This window comes from Podarcis cretensis, assembly GCF_951804945.1.
Source record: "Podarcis cretensis genome assembly, chromosome: 6".
Lineage (NCBI taxonomy): Eukaryota > Metazoa > Chordata > Lepidosauria > Squamata > Lacertidae > Podarcis > Podarcis cretensis.
Window position 1 is genome coordinate 62,809,919 of NC_137175.1, and position 26,105 is coordinate 62,836,023.

Below are 26,105 nucleotides of genomic sequence, written 5' to 3' on the forward strand. Positions count from 1 at the left end.
TTTTTGATTCTTAAATCTGGTTTTAATTTTGACTGCTTTTTTACTAGAATGATGTTCATTTCTATCAGGTTTGTTTGGGGTTGAAAAAATGTTGCTTTGCTTTTGTAGATAAAGCTGAGAGGTATGTTCAACTGACTTCAACCCATTCATTTGTTGGTACAAATATCCAATAAATCAATAATCATGCAGTGTTAAGAAGCAAGCAGCTAAGGTTATAGTGTCAAGACCCTACATAGTTCATACTTTGCAACAAAGGTATCTCTTATGACACCCCCCACAGTATCCAAATGTTATTAGCTGAGATTAAGATCTAACATACACAACAATGCCGTTTTAATTGCAGTCACCTATTCACATGACTAAAGGAGGAGGGGTGGATGAGGAAGAAAAATGCATTATGAAAATGGTAAAAAGGAAAAGTGTCATGTTACCAAAACAACAACAACAACAACTTATATTTGGGGGAGGGGATTCTTAGTACATGTTTCCATTAGGAATATGTGTCACCTAACAATTCAGAACTTTTGTAGTGGTAGATTATAAAGAAAGGGGGAAAGGAAAATAACTTATATAGCATCATCATTTCACAAACCCAGAAACAACTGAAACACAAAGCGAGGACAAACAGTGGTGGCAAGTGGGTGGTTTTTCATGCAGTGTGGCGGTGGGGAATGAGGACATGGAACTCTTCAAAATAGATAAAGGCAAGTCAAGGAGACCACAGTGTAAACTTGGGGGGATAAGATGTTCTATAAGGTAATATTAGCCAAGGCAAGAAGAAAGCTCTAATGTAGACACCACCTGTGTAGTCTCTGCACTTGGACTGGGGTTGGATCCCCATGGGGCAGCTTTTGGAACACCAGTGTTTACCCAGGAATTGGAGCGGTCTAAGCCCTGGGCATATAACAGAAAGCAGCAGGGAAAGGAAAGAAATGTTACATGTTGCATGCCACACAGTACAGGAAAACGCAGAGAAAATCAATTCCTTCAAAGAAACCCAGAGTGCATTCCATACAATTAGTACTGTTAAAACTAACTACGTTTTAGTCCAACGGGTTATTTCTCTCATTTCCTCATCACACACGAGCTCACATGCTAAAAAGATGGATATCTTCAATAAAGGGCATCTTTTCAAATTTCCCTATTTTTATTGATTTTTAAAAAAGCACTCATAAATATGTGTATGATGCTGTATCTATAGGCCCAGATCCAAATAAAGCCAGTCACACTGAAATTAGTGGAACTTATAAATGAGTTGCAGTTAAACTTGTCTTATAAATTTCAGTGAGATTTAGGAGCAGCTAATTTTTTCTGAATTTGGGTCATTGATTACATCTTAAAGAAACCATTTTTGTGGGTTTTTAAACAAATACAAGAACCATTAAACATTTATCCAGCAGTACATCTAATGGTGTTTGTTCTAGCCATTGACTTTAGACATAAACTTACATATTCAATGTTCAAACATATTACTTAACATAACCTCTCCACTGAGACTATTGAGCAGTTGGTGTAACAAGGATTTTATCTTATTACTTCAAAGAAAGTAGCCTCATCAGGCCTCTCTTCACCAGCTCAGACTAATGAAACCTGTCCACATATATTTCTGGGCACACAAAAATTGATATCTGAACACAGATGCACCCAAATTGCTGTTTCAAAAGTTTCCTAGTTTCCTGTAAATTGCTACAGCCATCCTGTTGGCATTTTATACTTGGACCAAAGGTCCCTGAACCAAACATTGGCAGATAAATAATGAATAAACAATCCAGGTCTCAGAGTCAAAATTTATAAACCATGAAGCAATATGAAAGCACTCTTAGGAGTTTAGAAACTTGCAGTAAATAAAGTTCAACAAGCTGGGGCAAGAACAGTCCTGCAATCAAAATTTCTGTAAGATGCAGTTTGTGGTTGGTTGGTGTTCCACCTGCCTTTTAAAAATCCATTGGCCAGTCTGAGTGCCAATCATGTCCTTGTATTGTATTCTTCCTTCCACTCCCCCAGCTCCCACCTCACACTCCCTCACCCCCTGGGTGCAGGGCAGGAACTGGAATAATCCAATCCATAATTTGGACCCAATCTATATTTTTTTCTAAAGCAAAACAGGATTTCAGAAGCATAGCAAAAAGCCCCAAATCAGATTTTGGTTGGGGAAAGAAATCATGACACTTCCAAAGCAAAATTGAGGGTTTCCACTGATTTTGATGTGCCCAGAATTTTACAATATCTCTGCCAGGCTGTCGCATTACTCCTTCCAGCTTATTAAAAGCAGAATATGTTTCTGTAAGAAAGCTTCTATCCATTTTTATTGCCAAATTACTCAAGGCCAGGCAGCTCACATAAAACTTATCATATCCAAGGTAAATTCCATGTGCACATCACTCCCTCAGGCATTTCACAAAAAGGTCAAGGTGGTTTAATTAGCAAGACCATCAAATGGATACTTAAATATTCTGAGCTCTCCCAGTCAAAGCCTTTAATGTTTAATAAGAACAACACGTGTCACTTTTTGGGGTGAAATGGTTTTTTTTTTTAATCATTCAAAAATTATTAAATTCCTTGGTGCTTCCATTTCCATCTTGCCCTTTTATACAAACGGGGCGATGACTTAAAAAAATAAAGTGCCTTCGATTGATTTTTCATGTAACTGGGTGTAAAACGCTTTTAAAGTGGCTCATAAAATAATTTGGACCGAAAGGAAAAAGTAAAGGTCAGAACTTCACAATAAAAGAGTCTGCTCTTTCGTTGCCTTTGTCCTTGTACAGGTAGAGCACCTTGAAAAGTAACCTGCTTACGGCTGCAAACACCCTTTGAGCGCTGCCTTCCTGAACAAGCAAGGACATTGCGGCACATTTTATAGTACAAGCTGCATCCAATTTAGGGCGGATAACACTGCCTGGACCTCAGTGGGGTTTGAAAATGTAAGAGATTAACTACCTGAATAGGGTTTAGGAATTAAAAATATTGGGCTATCACCCTCAGCTAAGTGCAATCCTACCTTACTCCCGATGATTGATCGGACTTCATCATCAGGCGAGGTTGGAGTGCCAGAGATATCTGGGTTGCTGTTGCTAAGGCTCCTGGAGCGATTCAAGTTTAGGCTTGCTGGTCTGACAGCAGAACGAGCCATGGTGGCGTAATGGACTGATCCTCCTAAGCCACCTGAACCTAAAACAATGAAGCACAATATAACTCAACAAGGTGGCATGAGGCGGAATACCGTATACCAAACCAACACTAGTTCCACTTCAAGTACCAGTCACTTCCACAGCTTCCTCAATAGCACTGTTGGCAGATCCCTTGGGTTCAAGTCATCCTTTGTGTTGCCTTCACTTTCCATCGGTCTCTGAAAATGATTGCCTTTGAAGCTTTCAAAGGAGGCACTGGAAGCCCCAGCTGGTCTGGAATTCATGCAGTGCCTTCATCAAGATGCCTGCACTTACTCAGTGGTGAGGAAAAGAGCCTGAACAGATGAGCCTTTATTCAACAAACCACAAGGGAAGGAAGATCTTTTGACACCACCCATTCCACCTGAAGCTGCTTGTATCCCATAGAAATATGTTCCTTGAGGTTGTGGGACCACTCAGCATGGGTGGACAGGAGATGGGGAGCAACCATGTGGAGGTGGAAACTGGGAAGCATTAGGGACTCTGGTGCATCGAAGCAATGGTTGTGTGCACTGCCCTTTGTGTCAACTAACTCACAAGTTCTCTTGCAAAAACTAGGCTCAGCCTCTGACAAACCCCAAGACGACTAACACCTGGAAAAGCATGCCCAGCAGTTCCAACCTTTACCTCCCAAAAAGAGAACCTACCTGAAGATGGGGAATTGGGAGAGGTGTTTGGCAAGCGAAAAACGTAATAAATATATGAAGTGAGGAGGTTGTTTCTGCCATGCTGGTCTTGGTTTCCTTCAAGGTTTTTGTGGAGTCTGTTTACAATAGAGGCCATGGCTTCAAAAGACGCTTGACCCAGATTTACTAAAAATAAATAAATCAAGCAGTTCAACATTTATCAATATAGGTAACCTCACTATCACAACAGCTTTTTTTTTTTTAAGCTAAGCCCACATTCATTTCTCATGAAAAACATTTCCAGAGGAGCTTAAGTATTTTGAAATTTAACCCTTAGTGGGGAGAGCAAGCACTTGAATTATTAAGTCTTTCTAGGATGCTGAATAGTTTATACTGTATAGCATAAATTATAAGTTCCATCAAGGAATTGGGTAAGAAATGGTTCAGGCAGCATGCCAATCAGAAAGATTGGAATCCAAATTGGTGCACTGTGGTCATAAAAAGGTTTTAGATGCAGCAGAGGTGTTTGCTAACAGAATAGAAAGTGAGATATTTTTTGCCATTTCTTCCTTCCCCCTACACTTCCCCCCCATTCCACCTTCCACCCTGTTCTGGAAGATCTCTCAACTGCCTGAAGCTGAATTTTTTTAAGGTGCTAGGAGTGGCAAAAGGAAAGAAATCGCCTCTCCTCCTCATCCATTAATGGACACCCCCACTGATTAAAGGACACCAACTGGAAATCACTAACTGTCGCAGTCAAAATGTTTAGCTCCCTTCCATTTCAATCCTCTACCACAGCTAACAAGCATACATATGTGATACATATGAAAAGGTACTGAGATGGATGGGGAAATGTTACATGTATCATAACTGGCCAAATATAATACACTGTTGTCCCTGGGATGACTTCGTAGTAATTTCAATTATCCGCACTACAGTACAAAGGAAAAGGCACTGAACGTCAAGCCAGCTCTGGCGTACTCTATTGAGAGTAACACAGAAACACACACATGGTGAACTCCAAACATCTCCTAATTCCATTCATTGAGACTTCCAATCAATGATGGCCCCCAAATGTTACAGGTGAACAATGAAAGCATCCTTGAACATGTCCACGAAGAACAAAAGGGCTACATGTGATTATGGCAGTTTAAAGTGTGAATGAATTAATGCAGCAGGGAGGGTTCGCTCCAAGGTCTATCATGTTTTTTAAAAACCCAAGCATAAATAAAATACCTATTTGGCCAGCAATGATAGGAGGTCGTACAACCAAGAGGATCAGTTTGTCAAGCAAGAGATGGAGAAATCGCACCACAGGCTCCAGCTGAGAGGAATTCAGTGCCAAAATGCTGCTCTTTAGTTCATTCTCCAAGTTGTTTTCCATAATTCTCATGTCGCCTATCCGCACAGGGAACATGTGTTCATCCAGGGCATGAACAAGGGCAAAGAACTTGTCAAGGTAAGGGTCCTGTATAGACAAAAGTCCCAACAAAATATACTGTCATGTTACTTCAAAAGCAAATTATATCCTTTGTCTAAACAAAAAATACATTTCTCTGTAAGTGAGAGAGATAGGAGAAATTATATCTAGATTGGATTCAAGCCTTTCTCATGTAGGGACTGCTATGAATACATACCTGTGTATGAATAGATGACACAGCAACTATTTCTACATTAAAAACTCCCTTATGGTTATCTACCCACTTCATTCCAGGCAGCGGCACCTGAGGGTGGGGAGGAAGCAAATAATAAAAGCATTCAGGAGTCTGATTACAAAGCAGAAATATCAATTACAGATAGGTCTAGCAAAAGCAGGCACTCCATTCAATATTAGACATGGAAGATATGAACATCTTTTAAAGCTTGCTGTCTTAAGTAAGGAGTCAGAATATTTCAGATGCCTACTGCTTAAATTGTCATTAGCGCAAGGAACTACTGACCTCTGGAGAGAGCACAGAGTATGCCTGAGGTGGTTTCTCTAGCGAAACAGGGAGAAGGAACTGACCGGTTTTCAAACGTCCATTCTGAAGCATTGGTATCCACTGTTAACGAGGGGAAGAAGGCAAAATATCTCATTTGTACACAGGGTATGTCCAATTCATCCAATGTAATAATAATAAAACTTATCTGAAGGTACACGACAAGAACAACATACTATCAGAATCACAATGATTTGGGTTCAAGAGTGCATGGACTTTGTGTTGAGTGGTATATGCTCCAATTCTTACTCCAAAACAGGGTTGCAGGCCACAATCCCAGAGGCCTCCAGGTTCTCCCCAGGCCATGCCCCCTTTCCCCAGGCAGTGCCCCTCACTGGCCCTGCCCTGCATCCTTCTTAAGTGCCTTTGCCTTGCTCGTATTAGTCTCTGAACGGTGGTAATGCCTGTGTGGTGCTCTGATTTTTGCTGGGCTGGTATGGAGTCTACTGGACAAAGGAAAGAACACCTGTTGCTCCAGAAACATTTGGCCCTGGCCCCACCTGCCCCATGCATGCACCCCCCAGAAGGTTGTCCATGAGGTAACGTGGCCATTGGTTTGAAACAGATTCCCTGCTGCTGCTCTAAAAGGAAGAGGTAGAAGGAAATGTAAGACTGAAAAATGGAAAGCATGAAAGGAACACTTCAAACTAAAGTGGGAACACAAAGGTTCATTTTTATAGAACAAAACTCAGAATAAACCCAAATTGTATTACTTGCAATCCACAAGAATATATCTTTCTGTCCACTGCCAGCTTGCCTCTGTTCTTGTTCCCAATTCTGAGTACCACAGTGGGTGGTCACTTTCAACCTAGTCACACAACACTGAGCTCTCAGTGACATCAAAGAGTCAGAAATTACTAGAATACAGAAATAACCTGAACCAAACAAAATAAAAAAAAATTCTGTGGCTCTCCTCCTCCCTTCCTGCTCCCAGATGAAAAATGAAAGGAGTAGGGAGTAAAAGGGAGAGAGAGGATTTGTGGGATAAATGGTTTGTTTCCGTGTGCTTTTACCGTGTATCCAACAGGCGTCTCCAGAGGAGTATTTTGTTTTTGTTGGCAACTGACATGATAAAAAGTGAAAAGCAGGTGGTGGTGGTCAGTTAAAGTAGCAGGGAGTTTAATCTTGATTTCTTCGTGAAAATCAGGAGATCTGTTGAGATAAAAAAATTCATCTGTAAGTATAAAGCTTTTGAAGCCTAGAATACACCCATGCTTAACTGCCTGCTGCTCTTCTGCATTTAAATAGAATCTTCTGATGTGAGAAGCATAAAGAAAAAAAGAAGAATTTATAATTCCCACTTAGTTCCCTAATTCCAGAAAACCAAATTCTATAAGACCTTCAGGTGAATTTAGCATTTCTAAGATAAGAGGCAAATTTGCATGATCAAATCTTGGTTTAATGATACAGGGATGCTATTCTTTAAATATTTAATAGCCTGTTTGTTCTCTCTTAGCAAGTTACAGACAGGGAGACAAGCCTGAGAAACGGTAAACCACTACGATACTTTACAGTAAGATAAATGTACCCATGACTCAGTGAAGATCAGAAGTGCTTTGAGCACCTTCAAAACATATCACAGCACTCTGGAAAATTCCTTGCCCTGCTCCCCAACAGCATCAGCTACGAGCTCAAGGAAGAGAGCTGACCTTGTATGTGATGAACACCACTTTGGAGACAGTGTAAATGTTCAGAAATGCAGTGCAAAATAGATGAACCCAAACTCTTATTGGAGCCAAGCCAGTCTCACATTGTGCAGATGAGCACCTTTGAAGCCCTCCCCTGCTCCCAGTGGGGAGGGACAGGGTCCTGGGAGCCTCCAATTTTTGCTGGCTGCTCAAGCCCTGGCTACCTAAACCAGCCAAAATTTATTGACCCTTTTTCTAAGTGTTTTGCTAGAATACTTGGCATGCCACCAGGATCAAGCTGCATGTGATTTAAAAGTCAAAAGAATGACAAATCCCCGAAAAATCCAAATAACATATAAATGAGATTTGGACACTTTAAACCTTAATAGGATTTGGGCACTTTGGCCTCAGTCCTAAACCACTTTTACCCTTCATTGGGCTCCATCCAATATATTCCACTATTAATAGCTTGAAGAGGAAGACAAAAATTCTGGACATAATTACAAGAAAAAATTATTCCTCACAAACTAAATAAACTTTAAACCCAAATAAACTGAGTATTGGGTCAAGTTCCATTTATGAATGGAATGTCTACCAATTGCAGGATTTAATTTTTAGATGTACTGAATATCTGATTCAATAAATAAACAAACAAGCAAGCTCAGTGCCTTTTGCAAGACAGACCATATTGCAAGGTAATCTGTTGCCAGGACTTTTTGAATTTGGCATTCCAAAGCGTAAATTTCAATGTCAGATTCTTCATCCAAAATATATTGTGCATGATAGTACAATACTCATATTTTAAAAGTTTTTATATATACACCATCATAATGGGTAGTTTTTCTGTATTTAGACATAGCGTATGCTTACAAACAACACAGTGAAAGCATTAGTGCCATGGTGGTGGTTGGTTTCATGAAACGGAGAGCACCTGAGAAAAAAATCCTACAGAAAGGCTGATGCAGTGTTGACATGCCACGCTCCCCATAGGATTCTTAAAGAAGTCTAAATGCCATGCTTTGCATCAGCTGCCAATCAAAGGATCAATACACAGTGATAAAACCATTATCAAAAAATGGCATCTCCATATGGTATGGGTCGACTATATGTATCCCACATTACATTGTCCACGGACCAAGAGGACTGCAGAATCATCAAGGCCTTTGTCACTGTTTTGCTTTATACTTATAATCAAAAGCACCATGCACTGGTACACTGTTATAACCACTACTGTCTTGCTTCCAATTTTAATTGCATTATGCACATAGTGTCATGTGACGTTTTTTGCATTTTACCTGTTATGATACACAACAGCTGTATATGCCTCTTTTGAAAATTCAGCACAGCTGGATTTTCCAAATATTACCTGCAAAAGGAAATAAAACAAGACAATTTAACATTGCTTTTGAGTTCTAGAAGTTAGGCTAAGAGCCAAGAGCCTTTACCAACATCAGTGAAATGTCGGTCAATTTTGCCAAGGCAAAATGAACACCAGAACCTCTACTGGTAAAATTACATTTTATATAATTATGATGCACATCAGTTTAAACAATGATTACAAATGGAAATCGGGCAGGAGGCGATTTGGCTGGAATGCTGGTTGCTACAATTTCATGAGAGAGGCGATTCCATTTCTCTGCTGCGCATTAAGCAATGTTGGTTGTATGAGCATCGTAGAAAAGAAATGGCAAGAACTACATAAGCACAAGCCCAAATGCACCATGAAGTTTGAAAGGTTAGATTAGGCTTGCGTAAGGGCTCATGATTGTGGCTATCCATAAAGGAGTTTTCTCAGCAATGGCCACTCAATTGTGAGACTGTCCAGTTGAGGGTCCTTTACAATGTATAAAAGACCTTTGAAGACAGCTCTTTCCTCAACAGCTGTTAGTGGGTAACATTGTCTTGAGGATTTTGTGCTGTGGGTCCTTGGATTTTAATGCTGCTTTTCTCATTTGAAATGCATGGAGCATATGTTTCTCCAATTCTTATATTTTATTTGTATATTCTAATGTGTGTAAAACAATCTTAGATGCTGTGGAAGCCACTTTGTAGAGAAGACTTCTAAAAAAGTGGGGTATTGTGATGGGATGATGAGCTGCTTGTGCGTAAAAGCTTAGTCCCTCAGGGTTTGCTCAGCTTAGCAAAACTCTGTCTTTAGCGGAGCCCTTAAGCATGGCTCCCTCAGTCGCTGGCAGAATCCGACAGTGGGCGTTTGCGGAATCTCTTCCAACATAAAAGCTCCTTAACGGAAACGCGTCTTCTGGACTCTCGGCGTGACAGTTTCCGGCGAGGTGTGGGTGTCCCTATAGGAGGTCCTGAAACCTCCTCACTGTTTTCGCTGGAAGTGTCCCAGAGCCCTTTTTCCGACTCCCTTTCCCTCGGAGCTTCTTCTCTCCCCCTGCTGGTTCCTTCCTCTGCTGTTAAGTCTCTCCTAACCTCCTTGAGCCCTTCCACCACCTGCTCTGATGGCAGTTCCCTGACAGGTATAAATGTATTCAATTAGTAAATAAATTAGAGGAAACAACATGTCATAAAATAACATGTCATAAATATTTAAATTTAATATAAACTGTGCTATATTTCTGTTGGGCTTACAGAAAGGATAGGAAGCAACACTGAGTCCAAAGCAGACTACTCAGGCTAGATCCACAGAACACCACATGTAGCACACATCCAACACATGAAAAACAATTGAGGCACCAAAGTCAAAAGCAAACACACACACACACACACACACACACCATACCGGCATTGCGTTACTTGGATCCTCTCCAAACATAAATTGGACTTTTACAGTGATGTTCCGAGCAGATCCTTGACGGTTGGCAAAGTTAAGGCTTTGAGGATAGACATACAGAAGGTTTCTGTAAAAATATAAATGAATATTACATAATGAATACTGCATCATACAATAATGAAGATATACCAAAGTGTCTTGGGCATCAGTTATAAACTACTGGAGCAATATAGCAGTGTGTTGTGTGAGGCCAACGATGCACATTATTGCATCTTTTCTGCCTGCTTTCTTACACTTCTGAAACATAAAAAATGCAAAGAGAAATCATGTAAGAGAAGTAGCCTGCAAACAGCAAGGGAAAACGAGAGTCAGAATGCATTATTTCTCAATATATCTTTGCCCATTTTGACATGACGCGTCTAAGTTTTACCATTTGGCTTTTCACAAACTCCCAAACACAAAACATCATTGAGTCACTTGCTACAGATCCTCCACCAATGGTTTGGCATATACCATATTCCAGGCATAGGCAAACTCAGCCCTCCAGATGTTTTGGGACTACAACTTCCATCATCCCTAGCTAACAGGACCAGTGGTCAGGGATGTTGGGAGTTGTAGTCCCAAAACATCTGGAGGGCCGAGTTTGCCTACGCCTGCCATATTCCATATTCCACTGAGCCACAACTTCCCTGACTCACCACGACACTCCATTCTCAATGGGTTGCTTCCAAAGGCTCATATTCTCCAAACAGACAGAATCTCCCTCTGTCAGAGGAAGGAACCTTCTGTTGTCAGTAGCAGATATACCTTCAAATCAAACCCAATAGACTTTGCATTGTTCTTGTGCTACACAGAATGGTGGACTATAGAGCCACATTATCTTTCTGCATTCCATACACTGCAGCAAGCTGAAGTGAGCAGATAGGGCATTCTTTCTGTTTCAAAGGAAGACCTTCATGCTGAATTAAGCGCTGGAATTTCATCCCCATTGGTCATCTGGCTTAATCAATGTTCTCTTTATTATTTCTGCAGGCGGCTGCTGAAATACTCCTTTTTCCCCCTTTTTTGTGGCTCTCCTAAATTACCTCATTCTGGCATGAATACATTTGCTCCTCAACGTGCTTTTTCAAATAAAAATGGATATGAAAATTTACTTTAAAATGTACTTTTCTCATAAAACTTTCATTAAGTGTTATTAGTAGCTTAAGAGAGGGATTTAAATGTATTTGCGAAGCCAAGCTGTGTGATCCCTATATTAAGAACAGTGTTCTTCTGGGGACTCATATTGGTACTGGCCATTAAAAAAGGGGGGACTTATGCCCTTTGCAGTCTTCTTTGATGATATTTTCTCTTAAGTACAGGTGAGGAACATTTCAATCCAAAGCGAAACTGTTTTGGTTAGAAGGTCAAAAGTTTCTCCTTCTGTTCAACATGCATCTATTTGCTTTAAAAAGCTCAGCAAATAGAATCCTGCCCTGGGGTTGACAGTGCTGCAAAAGGGAGAGACAAAGAGTTAAAACCCCACAACTTGCATCCAATAGGGCAAATGCCATCATACTTTCTCGTGACGATCCTGGAAGTGATCTTCTTTCTCCCTTCCAGGCTATGTGTCTTTCCTTGTCTTTGCAATGAATTATCTCTTTAAAACCCTACACTCTTCATATAGCATTCTGCCAGTGCATGGTATATTTTGTCATATGTATGACCTTCTTATAGTGTACTCCTACACATGAACTTTTCAGAGTCTTATAAATTCCTTACAGCTTTATATCCCCTTTGGGGTTCAATGGTGTCCTAAAGTATGGAGGAAATCACTTCTGCTTGAACAACATGGTGGCCCCCTTCCTAATATATCCTCCCTTTTCAACTTTTACTATGATCCACACGGATGCCAACCACCAAGAAGGAATGATGGGCCAAGCAAGGAGAGATCAGTAGTCCCAGGCTCCCCAGGAAGCCATGGCAAAACAAGGCTATGCACCGTTGAAGGAGATCAAGGTGGAGGTTCAGTACCATGCACAGTATTCCTGTAGCTGAGGCCAAAACATACAAGTTGTCTCAGCAAGGTCCTTGAGCAACTGGTCAAGTTTTATAGGAGGGCTAGGTAGTCACTGACGAGAAGCCTCGCCACTTAAATACTGCCTCCAGCTGATCTCTCCTCACAGCTGATCAAAAAAAAGTCCTTGTCATAAATGGCTAGTCAGGTTGGTTTGTCTGTTTTGATGTCTAAAAAGCCTAACGAGGACACAGGTTACACTCATTTAAGTTTAATGATCAACTACCTCAACTTGACTTTTCAGGTCTGAGCAGCATATATTTATAGGCAAACTAAGCTGCAAGGACTATCACATAGAAAGGCTAACAGCAGCTTGGAAAAGCTTTTCTTCTCCAAAGGCTATCATAAGCAGAAAGAAAATGAAAATAATACTAGTATTACTCTTCGTAATTTCTCTAGTTGCTGCAACTAGAATAGATGGAGATGAGTTTTCCTTTGTACCAGAATCTCCTGAGCCAAGGTTTGCTATGCTACATGATGTGCAATTACTAGCCAACGGGCTGCTCCAGCTTGGGCGTGGCCTTAAAGACTTTGCCATCAAGACCAAAGGCCAAATGGATGACATCTTTCAGAAACTTCACCTTTTTGACCAATCTTTTAATGAGATCTCGAAACAAGCCAATGAGATAAAAGAAGATGAGGAACAGCTAAAAAACACTACTTCTATGTTGCAAGTCAATAACGAAGAGATAAGGAACATCTCTGTGGAGCTGAATTCCAAGATAGAAATACTTTCACGGGAGAAGATTCAACTTCAGGATAAAGTAGGGAAGCTGGAAGAAAAAATAACCAAATTGTTTCAGACCCAGATTGAAAATCAGGAGCCTGAAGAAATTGCATCACTTAAAGTAAGTAGCAGGTATGGAATAGATTTAATATTGCCAAAGTCACCTGAAATGGTTTCCAGGCTACTGATGGAATCCAAAGCTCCAAAGTCAATTATGACCTTGTTGCACTAATATCAGTGATGTAAAATATATTTTATCTAGCGGCTGTTTCATACAATTTCGCTTTGTTTCCAGTGATAAGTAAAATTAAGATGCTAAAACGTTTTTAAAAATTAAGATGCTAAATTAGATCACTCTTTGGGGAAGGAATAGCCAGAAATTCCTTTGCAAATCAGGTCAATTTGTGTTCAGGTACAAATTGTACAGTACAGTATAGGAAAATGTTCTGATGCCTTAGAGCAGTACTCTCCAAATGTTGCTAGACATCACCTTGACTACTGGCTATGCTTGCTGGGGCTGATGGCAGTTAGGAGACCAACAATATCTGCAGGCACCATGTTGGATACCCCTGCTATGATGGTAATACTTTTATTATTTATACCCCGCCCATCTGGCTGGGTATTACAGTGCAAACATTTTCCAGTGCAAACTGCCCTTGTTTATGCACAGGAATGTTTTCCACTTCAAACATTTCCAGGAAAGCCACATCACTGCATTTTGAGGAATGAAATGAACGTAGTTATCAAGAAAGTAACAACTGGTTCTTTACTGTAAATTTGTTCCTAAATGTTTGTTTTGCATTTATGTAAAATGTATCCTGTGGTACAAGGATACTTCATGACTTTTTCTTTTTTAATTAGTTTTTTAAGGGAGGATAGTTTTGGATCAACAGCAAACTGCACGGAATATCTAGAGAACTAAATAATGGCTCACGTATGCTCTGTGCTTTACCAAAAAGCAACCACAACGAGATAAATTACCGTATTTTTCACACCATAGGACGCACTTGTCCCCTCCTAAATAGCAAAGGAAAATGTTTGTGCGTCCTATGGAGCGAATGCAGGGGGGGGAGGCAGGCGGGAAAAGCCCCCAAGAGCCGCACACAAGCTTCGTGAGCTCTTGCGGGCTTTTCCCCAGGAGGGAGAAGGGACTGACTGGCTGCATCAGTCCCTTCTCCCTCCTCGGGGAAAAGCCCCCAAGAGGCGCCCCCTTTAAAGGCTGCGCGGCTCCTGCGGGCTTTTCTACGAGGTGGGGGAATCCCTTAAAAAGCCCCTTTAAAGAGCGTGCGGCTTCTGCGGGAGGTGGGGGAAGCTGCAGCAGATTCCCTCCTCCCGGGTTCCCTTTGAAGCGGCAATGTGGGAGGGGAGCAGCTTACACTCGTGTAAGCAGCTCCTCTCCCACTTTCCTGCTTCAAAGCAACTACGGAGGAGGGAAGGAAGGGGACCATGGATCCTCCACTGCTTGCGGCTGCAGCAATTTCCCTCCTCCTGGGCTCCCTTTGAAGCAGCAAAGTGGGAGGGGAGCAGCTTACACTCGTGTAAGCAGCTCCTCTTCCACTTTCCTGCTTCAAAGTGGAGGGAATCCACTGCAGTTGCGAGCAGAGGATCCATGGCTCCGCTTCCTTCCCTTGAAGCAGGGTGCGGGGGCGCAGGGGGGAAAGACGGCAGGAAATAGATGCCAGGCAGGAAGACACAACCACACTTCGACCACTGAAAGTCCACCCCAGCCTCCCCAGATTTCCACTGAGACGGCCAGGCTAATCTCGATGGCCATAAGTCTGGCTCAGCATTATTAACTGGACTTAGATAAGCCATGGTTCCCCTTCCTACCCTCCTCTGAGGCTCGATTTAAAGCAGCAAAGCAGACAGGAGCCGCCCGCTTTGCTGCTTTAAATAGTTTAGTGCAACATTTTATTCAGAATATTTTTTTCCGTATTTTCCTCCTCTAAAAACTAGGTGCGCCCTATGGTCAGATGCGCCCTATGGAGCGAAAAATACGGTATTTTAACCAAAGCCAACGGATGGTCAGTGTTCTAAACATGTAAGCTGCATGCTTTTGCACCTAGAAATTTTTTTCTGGACAGTCCATAAAGGAGGATAATCAGAGTACCCTGGGTAGCTGGAATTGCTTCCCTTTCATAACATAGGTCTATGACATAGGAAAGGCTCATTTATTTTTAAATATTTGTACTTTTCACAGCTTGTCCTTACAAAATTTAAAACAGACTGCTGCTTTAAAAATAATTATTCCACAATCAACACAACGAGTAACTCAGCTGCAACTGATAATGTATCAACCAAGTGCCAAAAGCAACATCAGCAAAGCGGCAAAAGATCATGAAATAATTTAAGCAAAAAGCCTAGAAAATGAAATGGTGTTCAGCTGCTGCCCAAACAATAAAAGCACAAGCACAAAGCATACATTTGTTGGGCAGGATGTCCAAGAGCAGATGGAGCAGGGCCTCTCTGATGACAGTTCACTGAGTAACTTTGTACAAGATGGTTAGGTTTGTATGAGTTGTTGTTGCTGAAGTAGAAGGAAGCGGCTTATGAATTCAGCCAGCCAGCCAGGGTTGGCTTACTCAAAGGGTAAGAATTAAGAGTTTCTCCATGATGGCCAGCAGTGGTGTACACACAAGTACAAGAAGGGTGCAGCAGGTGCATTTGTACTGGGATTCTCAAAGTCTGAATTCCTTAAACTTCCCTTTGGATATCAAAGGTCCTTTCCAGGAAAATGAGTGCTTTTTTAGGGGGTGAGATGGGGTGGGATGCCAAAACAGATAATAAAAGCAAGTCCCAGTCACCAGACAGCAGCTTTGCTTCAGTTCCAAGAAACCAGCTCTTAATCCATTGCTTTTTTAGGGCAGAGTACAGGATCCATAGATTATGAAGCAAAACAGGATTGTTGCATGATTTGACTATACAAAACCATCCCTCCAAATAAGATTGAGGATATACCTTCTACTTCTGTTTAGCATGGTAAGACAACAGCCTTTGGTGAAATTGGCTTGCACTGAGAGGTGCCCTTCTCTTAGAGGAAGCCTCCTGCAAGGGCCCTAAATCCAAAGAAGCTCTTCTAGCAGCAATAGTTTACACAAAATCTCTTTTTGTAGCCTACTAGAGCACATATGGGACGTGGGTGATACTGTGGTCTAAACCACAGAGCCTAGGACTTGCCGAGCAAAAGGTGGGCAGTTCGAATCCCCATGACGGGATGAGATCCCATTGCTCGATCCCAGCTCCTGCCCACCTAGCAGTTCAAAAGCATGTCAAGTGCAAGTAGATAAAGGTACCGCTCCAGGTACCCCTCCAGAGGGAAGGTAAACGGCGTTTCCATGTGCTGCTCTGGTTCACCAGAAGCAGCTTAGTCATGCCAGCCACATGACCCGGAAGCTGTCTGCGAACAAACGCCGGCTCCCTCGGCCTATAGAGCGAGATGAGCGTGCAACCCCAGAAGTCATCTGCGATGGGCCTAACGGTCAGGGGTACCTTTACCTTTAGAGCACATATACTACAAATCCAAATCAGGGGTGGAAAACCTGCGACTCCAGATGTTGGTGAACTTACTCACCAACTGCTTTGAGGGGTTTTTCTACAATAAAGCAGTATTTACGTTTTATGAAATAAACTCCAACATCCCTCAGCCACAGCCAGCATGGCTGATGCAAGTTGTAGTCCACCAAAATCTGGAAGGCCACAAATTCCCTATCCCTGGCCTAGATCCTCTGTACTCTGCATATTTCTCATGCTGTAAAACACTGACTCCACACTGAAATACATCAGCCAGAGCTTGATCAGGTGTTCATGGACCTGCACTATTCAATTTTCTCCGTCTGCTTCATGGTCCTTTGAAACCAAGCCACTTTTTATGTTCTCCCTGCAGAACTTCGTCGAGCAGCAGGACAACCACCTCAGATCCCTTCTCAAAAGAGTTCAAGCACAGCACGTTCAAATTGGCAAACAACAAGAACAAATAGAAGACCTGGAAGAGAAGGTAACATTGCTGCTTTACCAATGACCTCCTCCAAATCAGGGCAGTCTTTTCAGGGATATTAGGTGATTTTTGAGACAGCTGGGAACTGAGAAAGAGGTAAAGGGTGCAGAAATTGGGAGAAATAAAGAACTAATGGGAAAAGTACAAACTACTGAATAAATAGCAAAGTGGACAGGGAATAACTCATCTTACACGATGATTTAATAATTTCAATACATTTCCATCATGCTCTAAGATAATTTGTGGACACTATGTGTCTTCGCTGTGTATTCCCAATGCAGTTCCAGGACTGGAATGGAAAAATAACATTTCCTTGTTGTATTTCAACTTGAAAAAATCCGAAAACACTTCCTTCAGCTAACGATCTTTACCACTCTGGTGGTAAAAGAAATTGGGCATGCCCCACACGACTGTAGAAAGGTATTGGGGAAGTGGAATGCTTCATTCTCAGGAATTCTCTTGTAAAGATAAGAGGTCTCTACCATCAGTAAACCACTTCTCCCCATTTTGTTATCTCAATATACCTGGGCTCCAAAGTATCAGTAGATGAATGACAAACTTTACTAACAAAAAACAGACTAAAAATAATAATTCTCTGTCTCCCCAGCTAAACAGCCCTGGTTTTCAAGACAACACACAGACTTTATTCCCCCTGAGAGAAGAAAATGAAACAAGGCAAACTAAACTTAATACAACAGCTAAAGTTCAAGATTACAAAGGTAACTGCCCCTGTGGAAGAAGAAGAAACAAGTAATCCTTGTGTACACCGTCATCTGTGAATACTGTTCTAGTATACATTTTTCTATGGGTATACCATCTTTTAACGCCACACTGTTAAATTCTCTTTATTACTGTTGTTGGAAAAACAAGTGTGGCCTTCCACAACAAGTTGCAGTGTATCTTCCCTCCGAAAAAGGAAAGCTCCTATTCAGGCTTCCAGTCATCCCTTCCCTACAAGTAGGACATTCTACTCTTTGTCCTCCCCACTCCCTGCTCAATTATTTTTTCAACTGTCGCTGTTCATTCTGTTGTTAACGAACATGCTCATTTGGCTGCTTTGATGGAGTTTGTCCATTTAGGGTTGTTTTATTTTTAAAAGCTTATTTCTGCAAGCCACAAGTTTTCCCCAAGCATGCCAATACTTCCTTCTTGTTTCTCAGCAGCCATTTTGGCTACCATTTTGTCTGCGCTCACCAAGTGGATGGGATAATGTGACATATTAAAAATAATAACAATCTAAAGAAGAATGGGAACCCTTTACAAAGTACTTAAAGAAACAACAAAATGAACTGGACTCCTTGGCAGGTTTTGAATAAATATTCACAAACCTTTTCTTGGTAATATATAGATAGATAAATTAAGGATATTTACAATTTTATAACATGCAGAGAATAACATGTGCTGAAAAACCAGAGAGAGGAGCTGAGAGAAGTCCGGGGGGGGGGGGGGGAGAGGGGGTTTCCTTTTTGGGGAGGGAAAAAATGGGGGTGGTGAATGAGGATGATGTATTTTTGATAAAATGTTATGTTGAAATTCCTAATAAAAATATTCAAAAAATAATTGTAAAAAAAAAAATCAAAGGAATGATTCACAGCATTCTTTAATACAATATCATCACCCAAGTCCCTGCCACAATACTGAGTGCATTTCAGTGTGCCTTGAACCCCCCCCCCCCCCGCAGAACTTTAGTCATGCATTTGTAACTTTTAAAATCTTGTTGTTCTTAGGAAATGCTACTGATTGCATGTGGATATACAGCAGAGGTGAAAGATCTAGTGGCATTTATTCTATTAAGCCCAGAGGATCCGAGGCTTTTAATGTCTACTGTGAAATCAAAGCAGGTAAGTCCAGCTACACCAGGGACCATCTAATTCTCCTGCTAAAAATCATTATGGACTTCATCTTCTGCCCTGAATGATGTTAAGTGTTCCATTAGGGAAACATAGGAAGTTACCTTATACTGAGTCAGACTATTGGCTCATCTAGCTCAGTATCCGTTTAACTACAGTTGGTCAATAGTTAACTAGGATTACCAAATAAAAAAATGGTGCCGTCAGTAGGATCAATTATTTATGTTCCAACTGGGTCAGATAAGGATGCCACGACTGAATAATCATCACAACTAAACCTCTTCCAGCGGTGGACAAATGGCATGGACAACTTTCACACCCATGCATGAAAATTCCCATGGGAGTAAATTCAATTAATACTTTACAACTATTGTGTGTGCGTGCATGCGCACACCTGCTTTTTTTCTATGTTTAACTGCATTATTTTTTTCTATATTTAACTGCATTAAAAAACATTCATGGGGGACACAATATGGACTGGGCCTATGTTTGCTGCAGTCCAAAACTAGGGGGGAAGGCAATAAAGCAGGTAATATTTATAGTTTATAGTTTATAGGTAAGTTTATTTATCTTTTTTCATACACAGAAAGTGCATGGACAGTTATTCAAAACAGATCTGATGGATCACTAGATTTCAACCAAACCTGGGAGAACTATATTAATGGATTTGGCAACCTGGATGGTAAATACATTCTCTTACATTTCCCTAAATAATTGAAGTATTTTTATGTGCTAAAATAGTAGTTGACTATTGTTTATGTAAACATCAACACGTTAAAGTAAGTGAAAAACACCTTTGGGAAAATAAGGGATGATTCACATTTGCATGTATTAAACAGGTTAGCTTTCTTCACCCCCATTGTTTTGATCTGAATTGGTGCACAGTGAACAGCTTGAGATTCAATCTACCCTTGCACTAACCCACAGAGCAACAAAGGCAGGGTGCCCCTCTAAAGACCAGTTTGCTAAAAGCACATCCAAGATGGGTTAACAGAAAAGAAGTTAATCAGAATGAATAACCTGTCAAAACTGGGTTTTATGGATAGATTCTAATATACCTACCACTCAGATGTTTAAAACACATACACAATGTAGATTAAGAAAAATATACCCTGCACTTCAGATACATATCCACCTTCATGTTTACATGTACAGAACATTTTTGCTTAGGGCTTAAAACCGTTGACTAAGTCTATCAGGCATTTGACTGATGCAGATGACCTGTATAACACCAAATTGAGATGTACAGTTCATGTGGATGAATCCAAGAATTTAGTTGATTTATGTACTGCTTGGCAATCCCAATCACTACCTTCTTCTATCCTGCCCTCACCCCACTATAACCATGTAATACAAGGAGAATCTTGCATGGCAACAGCTGCAGTTCCATGCAATGCAAGATAGGCAGAGCTCAACCTGACCATTTCACAGAATCACCCTCTTCAGTTTTCACAATTTACTGCACCCTTTTGCAGGCACAAGACTCCCCTCTGTGTTTTTAGTGTGAAGCTTTTCCCTGGCACTGGCAAAGCAGCACTGGCAGCTGCTGTGCTATTATCAAGAGGTAGTGCCAAGTTGAGTGAGTGAGTGAGTGAGTAAGTAAGTAAGTAAGTAAGTATGTATGTAAGGAGGCACTTTCTAGGTGTCTAAAATACAGTACTAAAGTACTAAAGATCTGTAGTCAAAACAAAATAATTTTTTTTTTCTTCCAGTAGCACCTTAAAGACCAACTAGGTTAGTACTTAGTATGAGCTTTCGTGTGCATGCACACTTCTTCAGATACACATCTGCATGAACACGAAAGCTCATACCAAGTACTAACCTAGTTGGTCTTTAAGGTGCTACTGGAAGAAAAAAAAATTTATTTTGTTTTGACTATGGCAGACCAACACGGCTACCTATCTGTAAAGATCTGTAAACATAGCAATGCAGGCAAAAATATATTTCTATTATCTCAATGTTTTTTGTGGAAAATATTGGACCAAATGAGGCCAGAAAATACTCAAGAAACTTTACAGCATATTAGAATTAAACTTCATAATATACAGTAGAAAAGTTGCCATGTAGTGACTGATACAACAGGCGGTTTTCATGCATATCACACAGTGAATAGCACTGGGTCAACATAAAGCTCAATGGGTTTCCGCTGAAACAAAATCCTGGTTTCTAAACTTAACCAGCCAATCATCCCATCAGAGGACCAGGCAGAAAGAAACCACCCTTATTTGCACTGGTTAATCATCCACTTGGGACACCAAGGTGCAGGCTAACAGACACATCATCCAGCACACTTTGCTAAAGGTATGTTCCAAGCTCCTTCTACAGAGGTGCTAAAGGGGGGCAAGAATTGAAGTGGCAACCCTGTTTGGCCACCAGGACAGGGAGCAACATATATTAGCAATTATCCTGAAATCACTTAGTGAAGTCCTGAAATATTTTGGTCCATAAGTAGTTTGATTGGCTTCATTATCATTACTCGCAAAACCATAATTTCAAGACTGCAAAGTCAATTTTATACACCTGGAGCTGGACTAAACTAACCTGGTGCACTAGTGGAAGCCAGTGAAAGAACTCATGGTGCAATGGGCCTCCTCCTCCTCCTCAATCTGCTCGGGGGGGGGGCCCCGCAGGTCAGTCCCAGAATAGTGTGCAAGCAGAGGAGAGGGGAGATTCTGCCTGGAATGCAGAAATGTTTGCACTTACAGAACAGTTGTAATAGCATGGTCTTCAATTCCACTCCTAGCATCTAGGGATGTCTCAAAACATCTATTCTTCTATTACTTATATGAAGTTGAATAATACAGTCAAATCACTGGCCCATCCAGCAATGGCTCTCCAAGATCTCAGGCAAAGAGCCATTTCCTACTATTGCCATCCAAGATCCTTGTTACTAAAAACTCCTGAGGACTGAACTCAGGATGTTAGAGATGCTAAGGAAATGCTGTTATCAGTAAATTATGGGGTTTTCTAGCTGTTATTTGATATGTAAAGCAGACATGTCTAACATCAAAGACTCTCTTCTTAAACCAGAGTGCTATTGGATTCCGACCAAATGTTACTGGATTCCAACTCACATCAGTCCTACACATCATTCAGCAACATCTGGAGGATCAGGGGTTTCCCACCCCTGCCCTAAAATTCATTACATAGAAAATATTTCCACAAAATGTGGCCCACCATGAGTTTGATGGTTTGCAGTTCACTTGAACTCATGGACAGTTTGTTCCAAAGAGAGGTAGGGGAAATCCAAATAAATTTAGCATGTGCGACACTGCAAAAATGTCTGAACGATCACAAGGTCTTCTGAAGGAAAACCTTCACATGTAGATTAACTCAAAAAGTCGTTAAGTGCCATCTCCCCATTTCCTCCCAGCTGGGACCTGTGTTATATAACTTGCATTAAAGACACAAACAAGCTCTGTGCAATTTCATTTCCTCCTAATAGCTACAAATTGTTTTGGCATTCCCATAGCTTGTTACAGGTATTTTCAGTCCTCCTTATATTAATTGGAAAGTATGGTAGCTCCATTTATGACATGAGATTGGATTGTCTATGGTGTATGAAAGTCCCCACAACAATATTGTTCTCAATATGATATTTTGCATTTTTTGTTTTTACATTAATGGTCTTCATTAAAAAATACTGCCCCCTACATGACACAGGAAGCCAAGCTGTGGTTCAAGAGTGAATCTTCCTTTTAAAAAAAAGAGTTCATAAGGTGAAGTTTTCAAAACTTTTGAAATCAGAGCTTTAAGAAACGCTGACTTGGGGAGAAAGTTGATAATACTTTCCCACAGCAGCAAAATCAAAGTTGAAACTGAAATTTCAGCATTACATTGTATAAAGTTTGCCTGGTGGTGAAATCTGAAACATAAAGGCAAAATCACATGTTTGTTTTAAAAGGGTACATTTTATCTTTTCCACTATTTCTTGCTCAAATGTCCTCTCGTTTACCTTTGCCAATTTGGAATGACTCCATTGGCCCAACTTTAGTGAAAAAATGCCTTAATGTAGTTATTCTGGAAAAAAGGTAGAAGAAAATACAACTATTTTTTAAAAGTAGAATCCAATGTGCACTTACTTCTAAGAAAACATGCTTAGTTTTGCACTCCATGTAATTCACTTAGAATGTTCAATTTAAATGTGCTGTGGTAAATGACGCTACCTAAACGCCTATTAAGAGTGCATTCCTTTCTCATGGCTGACACTCCATTTCCATAGCAATTAAATTTTATATATGCCACTCGCTTCACTTATCAGAGAGATTCATTCACACACTTTTGTTAAGTATGCCTTGCATTATCCCTGGCAGACTCTGGCAAGCTGCAAAGTTCCATTCCGTTCATATTTAGTTTTAGTTTCCTGTTTTAATTGATCATTAGTGCATAATCTAAAAGTTGTAAACAAAAAAGAGATATCTCCAAGAGAGATTATCTGAAAAGTTCAAGGGTTCCCAAGACTCAGGTTGTCTGCTTAATTAACCGAATTAGTAACTCTAACTTGCTTATGTCTTGCCATCAGCCTAACCTAATAGTTCGGTCTGTGCAATTTCTATTTTCAGGAGAATTTTGGCTGGGCCTACAAAAGATCTATTCCATTGTAAACCAAGGTGACCACATCCTGCGTATTGAGCTGGAAGACTCAAGAGCTAACCAACGTTATATTGAATACACATTCACCATGGGAGGTTCAGAAACAGACTACACTGCTCTTCTCTCCAGGATTACTGGGAATATCCCTAATGTTCTGCCTGAACAGAAAGAAGTGAAGTTCTCTACAAAAGATCACAACAGCAACACTGAAAGAAAAGTCAACTGTCCAGAAAACAATTCAGGTAGTCTTTTTTGTACAAGCTGCTGCTTTAGTTTTTCTCATAAATCGGGGGGGGGGGGATACGTTGTGGAAGATATAGCTGCAACTTTGTCTACAAAACTTATATATTCCCTGTTCTGAAAAATGAAGCATTAGGAACCAGAAGCAAATTCTGAAGAACAACTGGGTATGTTGGGTGAGGGACTGCACATCTGAGTGATCAATCATGTTTAGAAACAAACTTATCTGCACTCAGAAAGCTAGCATGTCATAGACACTATAACTTTTTTGCCTCAATATGGTATTTTATAAATGTATATTTAATATGGAGAAGTATCCAGTTGTGTAATTTTCCACATGCATTCTGTACTATCTTGGAAGGCTACATCTCATCAATCTCTGAACATGTGACTCACCTTCTAGTGCAGGGATGGATAACCTGTGGCCCTCCAGATGTTGGTGTAATTCCCATCCTCTCTATTGGCCATGCTGGCTGGGGCTGCTGGGTGTTGGAGACCAACAACATCTGCAATGGCACAGGTTGCCCCATCCTTGCTCTAGTGTTTCTCTCCCATATATTTCTAGTCCCTAACTGAACATCAGGCAGAACTTTAGGAAACAGAAATAGAACTAAAAAGTGAAGTGATCTGGCAAAGATCTAAAAAGAGAGAGCGTAGCATACAGGAATAACAAACTGGTGACATGATTTCCTGTAGAGCACCTCCAAGTAAATCCGCAAGAAGTGCTGGTATTCTATATACTTTCTCCTTAAACCGGGCAAAAACGTTATTCTGAAATTCCCTTTTCTGCCCCCTCCAATGTGGAAAATTCAAATTTGCAGCATGAATCAGCAAGTTATTTTAATTCATTTGCAGTTCAATCCTATTTATTTTACTTCCTCTAATAAATGTAGATAACTATGAAACTGTATAAAGTTCACTTCTGAGCGTCAGTTTTACAGAGAATATAAGTGTTTGAGATAGATAGGAGTGCTGTGGGGGGTTTTAAATCTGACACTGGGTAATTAAGTTAAAATAGAATGACTTCTTTTTTTAAAAAGGGAGGTGGCGGCAGGGGCCATTGTATGCAGAAGATACCAGGTTCAATCCCTGGCATTTCCAGGTAGAGCTGAGAATATCTCCTACTGAAACGCTGGAGAGGCAATGCCAATGTAGACAACTCAGCATAGGGCAGCTTCCTATGTTCCTAGAGAGAGGGGTGGTGGACATTGAGGATTTGTGACCCAATCTGGAGGATGGTACGACAAGCTTCATAGAGGTACAGTTCTTCCAAGTTCCCTTCCTCCCGATAAGCAACTCCTCATACCAGGCAGCTAGCTACTGTTGATGCTACCAAGGATTTTGAGAAGTGACATCAAACACGGCATGAGAAGAAATGTGAGAAATCCTCCTCCACACATGGAAGCCCCTTCTGGTGCCTAAAGGGGGTCTACGCCTTTAGTCCATATGATTGTACTACAGTGTTGTCGCTATCAATTAAATGGCGCTTATAATTTCATCTTCAGGTGGTTGGTGGCATACGGCATGTGAAGAAACAAACTTGAATGGAAAATATATCAAATCAAGTTCAAGAGGAAAACTGGAAAGGAAAAAGAGAGTGCTCTATTGGAAGCCTCAGAAAGGAAGGCCCTATTTTATCAAATCAACCAAACTGATGATACATTCTACAGATTTTGAAAATTTTGACTGAGCATCACCATTTTGGAGTCTACCTAATAAAGCACATTATACCTTTGTCAGAGCCAAGTGAAGGCACTTTTCAGTACTCAGGCGATAGAATTCTATTGTACCTTAATGATATATTTTGTTTCTGTGGCCACCATATACAAAAACACAGTATAGTCAAACGATGGGCTGAGTAATGGAAACGGACAAATGCAGCCAGTTTTTTAGGATTGTTGCTGGTTCTAGAAACCCACGGCTAGCAAGCTTTCCTTAGCTTTCCTAAGGATAGCTATATCTGAAGACGTTTACCATACCAATGGGAAGGAAGAAGGGAAGGGAAAAGCTTGCCCCAGGTAGGGCTTGAGCTTCCCTACCTTCGCTCCTTTCTCTCAGCAGCAGAACTTGTACTACAAGGGAGTCAGGAGAAGCCAACATTGCAGGGAAGAAGCATGGCAAGGAGAAATCTTGGGGCAGAAAGGAAATATGATGCACAGGACAGCAGCTCACCAGCCCACCTGGTTTTCGTAGCCTGGCCCAGCCTGTATCACCATAGAAGAGAATTCAGCCACTTCATTTTGATGGCAGAAAATAAGCTACTGCTTTCAGGAAACATTTAGGGGATCATAACCTACTACCATGGATCTCAATGTCACCATAGGCATGGGAGAAGGCTTTGCCCTTTAGAAGAAAATGTCACTGTTCTCTGTTCAAATCAGCAGCTTTCATGGATCTCTATGGAATGAAATAAACAGGGTGCAATGCAGTTCACAGCTTAGGGGGAGCAAGACCTGTCTCTCTGAATGAAAGCTGAAGTCGTTTGTATGAAGAAGAACAGACCTGCTT

At 40.9% G+C, this 26,105-nt stretch overlaps 2 protein-coding genes across 14 annotated transcripts in view; one reads left to right on the forward strand and one right to left on the reverse strand.

Annotated features, from left to right (window-relative positions):
- Positions 1-26,105, reverse strand: part of DOCK7 (dedicator of cytokinesis 7) — a 109,905-nt gene that overhangs the window by 38,078 nt on the left and 45,722 nt on the right. For 10 of the 13 annotated variants that reach the window (XM_079982082.1, XM_079982074.1, XM_079982086.1 and 7 more), the window contains exons 15-23: positions 10,147-10,264; positions 8,696-8,766; positions 6,786-6,924; positions 5,734-5,835; positions 5,431-5,517; positions 5,030-5,261; positions 3,815-3,979; positions 2,999-3,168; positions 802-894 (exon numbers count right to left, since the gene is read on the reverse strand). In XM_079982082.1, the coding sequence (XP_079838208.1) occupies positions 802-894; positions 2,999-3,168; positions 3,815-3,979; positions 5,030-5,261; positions 5,431-5,517; positions 5,734-5,835; positions 6,786-6,924; positions 8,696-8,766; positions 10,147-10,264 (1,177 nt within the window). The remainder of the gene's footprint in view (positions 1-801; positions 895-2,998; positions 3,169-3,814; positions 3,980-5,029; positions 5,262-5,430; positions 5,518-5,733; positions 5,836-6,785; positions 6,925-8,695; positions 8,767-10,146; positions 10,265-26,105) is intronic. The other 3 variants (XM_079982075.1, XM_079982076.1, XM_079982077.1) reach the window with 1 other exon arrangement.
- On the forward strand, positions 12,485-25,338 carry ANGPTL3 (angiopoietin like 3). The gene is made up of 7 exons (XM_079982157.1): positions 12,485-13,041; positions 16,804-16,914; positions 17,522-17,633; positions 18,642-18,755; positions 19,351-19,446; positions 23,327-23,599; positions 25,103-25,338. Exons 1-7 carry the CDS (start codon positions 12,553-12,555, stop codon positions 25,285-25,287), a joined length of 1,380 nt encoding a protein of 459 aa, XP_079838283.1. The 5' UTR covers positions 12,485-12,552; the 3' UTR covers positions 25,288-25,338.